This window comes from Bos indicus, chromosome 3 (assembly GCF_029378745.1).
Source record: "Bos indicus isolate NIAB-ARS_2022 breed Sahiwal x Tharparkar chromosome 3, NIAB-ARS_B.indTharparkar_mat_pri_1.0, whole genome shotgun sequence".
Taxonomy (NCBI): domain Eukaryota; kingdom Metazoa; phylum Chordata; class Mammalia; order Artiodactyla; family Bovidae; genus Bos; species Bos indicus.
In genome coordinates this window covers 3,164,751-3,170,895 of record NC_091762.1, presented here as the reverse complement: position 1 = coordinate 3,170,895, position 6,145 = coordinate 3,164,751, and the positions used below count along the sequence as shown (strand labels likewise).

At 37.5% G+C, this 6,145-nt stretch overlaps 1 protein-coding gene across 1 annotated transcript in view; it reads right to left on the bottom strand.

Annotated features, from left to right (window-relative positions):
* Positions 1-205: 205 nt before the first annotated feature.
* The window catches only part of TMCO1 (transmembrane and coiled-coil domains 1), a 55,818-nt gene continuing 49,878 nt past the window's right edge, over positions 206-6,145 (bottom strand). Inside the window, exon 7 of the mRNA XM_019986655.2 lies at positions 206-784. Within this exon, the coding sequence (XP_019842214.1) occupies positions 686-784 (99 nt within the window). The 3' untranslated portion in view covers positions 206-685. The remainder of the gene's footprint in view (positions 785-6,145) is intronic.

Here is a 6,145-nt window from a genome sequence, read left to right as displayed (position 1 = left end):
TTTATATTTGAGCATATGAAGCAAGAGTGATAAAATATTACTCTCAAACACTGCCCCATGGTGAAGGGAACGGGAGAAAAAGAATAAAAACAAAAACAGCATTGCCCCTTTCTGGCCAATGTTTACCCTTACGTTCAGATTACTAAAAATACGTATCTAGAAATATAGCAAATCAAAACAGATGTCTCCTTGTAGATGAAATAAGTAAAATTCTAGCCTCTTTTATTAGATCTCAGGTCATGTATTCTGCTTAAAAAAAAAACAACACACACAACATATAGTTTCAACTAAGAGTTACATAAACTAAATTTTTCTTCCAGATCTCAAAATGCTCATGGAGAGCCAACTTCCAAGATACATGGCACACAGCACATACTTGAAAGTTGACCCCACAGATATATTCATGTAAGCAAAATACAAATTTGTTTCTCATTACATAAACATCACCTGGGCTTAATTAATCAACACACTTGTTAAAAAAAAATTAATCTGTAACCAAAAGCACTATCCCGTTTGTTAGGTACCATTCTTATTCAAATTATACCCCCCAAAAAGCCTAAAAATAACTCAAATCTAGAAGTGAGCCCAAGTGCTAAGGCTGCCTATGGCTCTTGCTGTAAAATAGTTGCTGGGTCTGATTTGAATATCTGAAAAGAATGACAGAAATATAGGGTTCTTCTTGATTTCAAGAGAACTTCCCAGAAGGAGGTGGAGGGCCAAGAAATCCACCTGCCTGCTTTGTGGCAGCTCGCGAAGGGGCAAGGCCAAGAATCTTCTGGATGTTCTGTGAAGGAAACAGAATAAAAACTGGGTTTTAATATGAGATATAGAGAAAAGTATTTAAAATACATCTCATAAAGAGAAGCCTTACAAATAAAAAGTACTGATATCACCTAAAATAAAATGATTACTACTGTGTTATTTTTCTGCCTTTGCTGAGCCTTATAGCTGAATTCAGTCATTACTGCAACACCTGAAGCTAAAACTGAAATAGTCAGTATCAACTTCTTCAAATAAGTGAAAGAATTAAGAATCTTGCAAAGAGATCTGAGTCTAGAATCCACTTATATTTTTAGCACAGCCCCTCATCTTTTTCAGTTGTCCCACTTAAATCTAATTCAATAGTTTTTTGGGTTTTCTTTTTGTTTTTTTTTTTTTAGGAACTCAACTTTATGAAACTAGAACTCATAAAAAAATTATTTTTATATTCAGATTTCATCAGTTAATATAACATTAAATTAAATCACATAAATACAGCAATGAGTAAAACTAACACAAACAGTTTGGGAATAAACACATGTGGCTCTTGAAGGACAAGGACTCAACTAGCAGGAGCAGAGAGGTGCAGGAGCTCTAAAGAGCAATCAGGAGTGGATGGTGTGATGTGGGGAGGAATTGGTTTGCTTTAAAGGTACAGGAAAGAGGTAAATGGATTTGGAGGGGTAAGTAAAGGTCAGTTAAGATTTTGTACAGCATTTGTAAGAGGGAAAAACCTTAAAGATATCTAGTTATGCTTGCTAATTTCTTCATTTAATATTTTGAGAAATCAATTAAAACCTGGAAGAGTAGAAAGGCCTGTCCAAAATTATTGATAAAGTCCCACAAGCCTAAAAGCATGGCCATAGAGAAATAAATAATAAAAACAAATCTAAAAACAAGAAGAAAAAGAACCATTAGTAGTTCAGGTAAGTTTTCCTCAGTAACGCTGGAGAATATTTATATTACTTTCATAATAAAAGTAGCTCCTTCATGCCCCCTTTAAAAATTCACTGCACAAAGCAGTAAGAAGACCAAATAACAGAATGCCACTCCTATTTAATCAGTAAGTATTTCCTGACCACCTACAATGTATCCAGCAAAGCAAGGCATGATGGGAAGTTAAAGATAAAATCTAAAATAGTAAGGCATTACTGAATTAGCTACTGATAAACACATCTGTCTAGCTGACAAATACATTAATATAATCTAGAGAAAATGTACAAAGTATCCTTGCTCAGTTATTCTGTAGAAGGGTCAATTAAGTGAGTCCTTATCATTTTAGAGATAAAGACCAGTGTAAAAACCTCTGAGGCCCTTTAAATCACAGGTTTACTGTGATTTAAAGAAGACAAGTAAAAGGAAAATAGGAAATATTTCAAAGCACAGACTGAAAGGGTAGACTGTTGACAATCTCATTATGAATTTAAAACATAAATGACTACTGGACACAAGCCACTGTTCTAGATGGAAAACAGCCCTAACAGCAATGACCACGATGGTAACAGAAACGTTAAAACAAGGCACTTTAGTAGCCAAGACTGAAGTTCATGTATATCCAGGCAGGTTTATGCTTTGTTCTCCTTGTGGATCTCATTTCAGACTTCCTTTGTAAATACCAAATCAAGTTTATCAGTGGTACATTACTCAAGTATTTGTATTTTAATACCAACGCTCTGCATTTACTATATGCAATTTTATCTTTTAGTGAAATTCTAAAAATGAGTTTGAATTCCTATCCTCTCACAATTGAACCCACAATATTTTATTTTTAATGTTTACTTATTTATTTATTTTTGACTGTGCTGGGTCTTTGTTGCTATATGAGCATTTCTCTAGTTGCAGTGAGCCAGGGCTACTCTCTGGGCTTCCCTGGTGGCTCAGATGGTAAACAATCTGACTGCAATGCAGGAGACCTGTGTTTGATCCCTGGGTCGGGAAGATCCCCTGGAGAAGGAAACGGCAACTCATGCCAGTATTCTTGCCTGAAGAATTCCATGGACAGAGGAGCCTGGTAGGCTACAATTCATGGGGTCGCAAAGAGCTGGACACCACTGAGTGTCTAACACTCTCACTTTCAGGGCTGCCCTCTAGCTGTGGCGCACAGGCTTCTCACCGCGCTTGCAGTGGCTTCTCCCGTTGCGGAGCACAGGCTGCGGGGCACGTGGGCTTCAGTAGTCCCGGCTCCTGGCCGCTACAGAACAGGCTCAGTAGTTGTGGGTGCATGGGCTTAGCTGCCCCACAGCATGTGGGATGTTCCCTGGATCACACATCGAACCCATGTCTCCTACATCGGCAGGCAAGTTTTTTACCACTGAGCCACCAGGGAAGCCCCTCTCTACCTTAAAAAGAAAAAAGGTTTATTTTATGGACTAGTTTTTCTTAGACAAAAAGGTTCCCTGCTTCTGTGTCTATGAAGTCTTTTCCTCTAAAACACGGCTCGAGGCCATGGTTCTCTCCACAGTAGTAACAACATTCCATGTTTCTATAAATTCTAAGTTTGCGAATAGTTTTAAGGACTAGACATCAGTCCTTAGTTATCCTTGGTTTTGAGATGAGAAAGCTGGGGCAGATGGAGGTTATAACTCAGACACAGTTTTCCTCTATTAAACCACAACTCTCTAAAGGATATTTATCTTAGAAGTGAAAAATCTTATAGCAGGCCTGACCTGTTAAAAACTTACACTTATGAAGACTATATAAGACTATAAAAGAAAAAATACATTACATTGTTAAGTGAATAAGTGCATATAAATCAAAACCCATAGAATGTACAACATCAAGAGTGAACACTAATATAAATTATGGACTTTTGAATGATGATGTGTCAATGTAGGTTTACTGACTGTAAAGAAATGTACCACTCTTTCGTAAGGTGTTGACAGTAGAGGAGGCTACGTGCAACTGGGGGACAAGGAGTCATAGGAAATCTCTGTACAGTCCATTCAATTTGGCTGTGAACCGAAAACTGCTCTAAAAAAGAGTCTATGAAAATGCATATAAAGACTTAAGAATATATGGAAAAATAATAATTGTATTAAAAATAGTTATAAATCACTTTCTCATTCCTTGTCTTCAAGTTTTTACAATATTGCTGAACAGGATAATTTAAAATGAGAAATATCTCCATAGGTGCTATCTCAAAGTGGTAGGCATTGTTCTAAGCACTCCACATGTACATTCTCATTTAATCCTCACAGCAACTCAGTGACACATATTATCCTTATATGCAGATAAACAAAGGAGATCCAACTGTCAGGCTGTAACTCAATAAATGCTCACTGAGCTTCACACTGTATAGCAGGTTCATTTATATATATTTTCTCCTTTGTATCTTTCAAGAACTTCATTCATTAAACTCGACCGGACTGCTTTCCTATAGTCTTTCAATTCTCCTCCAATTTTTCAGGCCTTCTTACAAGATACAGTTTAGAAATATGCATTATGCTAAAAGATGAGAGTTTCAATATATTAAGAAGATGATACAGAAGACTGCTTAACAGAAATACAAAATATAAGATGTGGTCATGCTTTGAAGTTATTTTTTGGAAAAATTATTTTGAATTTCTGTCTAGTCCTGCGTAATCGGGTAACAACTGAAGAGTGTGTGTCAGAAGGGAAAAACAAAGGAAAGCCATTTTCCCGTAATCATGCCTTCTTTTGGCAGGAAACTCAGAAAAATACCACTACAGGATTTGCGTTCCTTCCTCTCTGCAAAGGATAAGGACTGGTGATCAAGAAAAGGAAGTTGTTGGTTGCTAACTGGATATTTTGGGAAGACACAGGTCACTGGCAATAAACACATTCTGCTAAATTTTATTTCTTAGTCATTTAGCTAAAATAACTCAAGCCATAGCCACCCTCACTTTGCTCTTTGTCAGTTTCTCTGGCATCCGCAACCAACCTTCCGTTCCAATTGATTACAATTTCTCATCAAGTTCCCATAACATAATCTTTACTTTATGCATAATGCTGCCTGTAAATCCAAACACCCTGAATGGCCCCATTCAACAGTCCCAGGATTTTCACAGGTTTTCACATTCAATAGTCCCAGGCTATTCAGGAGGATGACAAAAAGATTAAATGTTTAATGACAGTATAACACTTACATAGCTGAAAGAGTACTGGGTAACAGAAGACTTGATTTCCAATACTGGCAAATTATGCAAAAAAAAACACACAAAACCCAATACGCAATATCTTTTTATTGTACCAAATCTCAATTTTCCTTATGTTTAAAAGAAGAGGGCTTACTAGATCAATTATTTTTAGACTCTTTAGTCACAGAACCCTTTCTTTAAACAAAATCTCATGTAAAAAGTCAACAAAGAAAATTGATAAAATAGTTTTGGGAACCTGAAGCCCCTTGTTGGGCCCATCAAATTTTCCCACCAAGCACCTTGAAAGAAGCCACAGTCCTGTGTGGCTGTGGCACTCTAACATTCTTGAACACAGTTATATTGTAATAAATTATATTGCTGACTTCAACACATATCTTGCAAGGTGAAAATCAAAATTCTAAAAGGATAAGTATATCAAATCTGCACCAGAATAACATCATTTCCTTCGTAAAGTTGAATGAATGAATATTTTTCTCTCCTTAGGTTGTCCAAAGGCCTCTTTTGTAAATAGGATCTCTTTTGGGAAGATTAGGGGATCAAGTGACAATTTCAATCAGTCAAGGAGAATGTTCTGAATTTTAGTTTTGTGTAAGAAGATAGATGTTCTATCCTTTTAAAATCTCATAACAGATAGTAGAACCCAGCTGGCACTATGTGGGGTATCGAAAACTCAGTATGAAATTGCAGTCTTACTAGTTTGAAGTACCAGAGTTTTGGACAACCATGAATGTGAAAGTGTTAGTCACTTTGTCGTGTCCAACTCTTTGTGACCCCGTGGACTGTAGCCCACCAGGCTCCTCTGTCCATGAAATTCTCCAGGCAAGGATACTGGAGAGGGTTGCCATTTCCTTCTAAACCATAGCAACTGAAAAAAATTCCTGGAAAATAGAGTTAACAGGGCCCTGTAAAATTCTGCATCTAAACTCTACCCAGGTGGCGCTAGTGGTAAAGATCCTGCCTGCCAGTGCAGGAGATACACGATGCAGGTTTGATCCCTGGGTCAGGAAGATCCCCTGGAGAAGAAACGGCAACCTACTCCGGTATTCCTGCCTGGAAAACCCCATGGACGGAGGAGCCTGGTGGGCTAGTCCATGGGGTTGCAAAGAGTCAGACAAAACTGAAGCAACTTAGCATGCAAACTCCGCCCAATTCTCTGGTTAACTCTTAAGCTATTCATGGGAGAGACTGCCTTCAACCAAATAAGACTAAAATAACTTGAGATTTCCTAGATGTCTACCACAAAGAAAACAGACCTTGGAGTTTGAAGC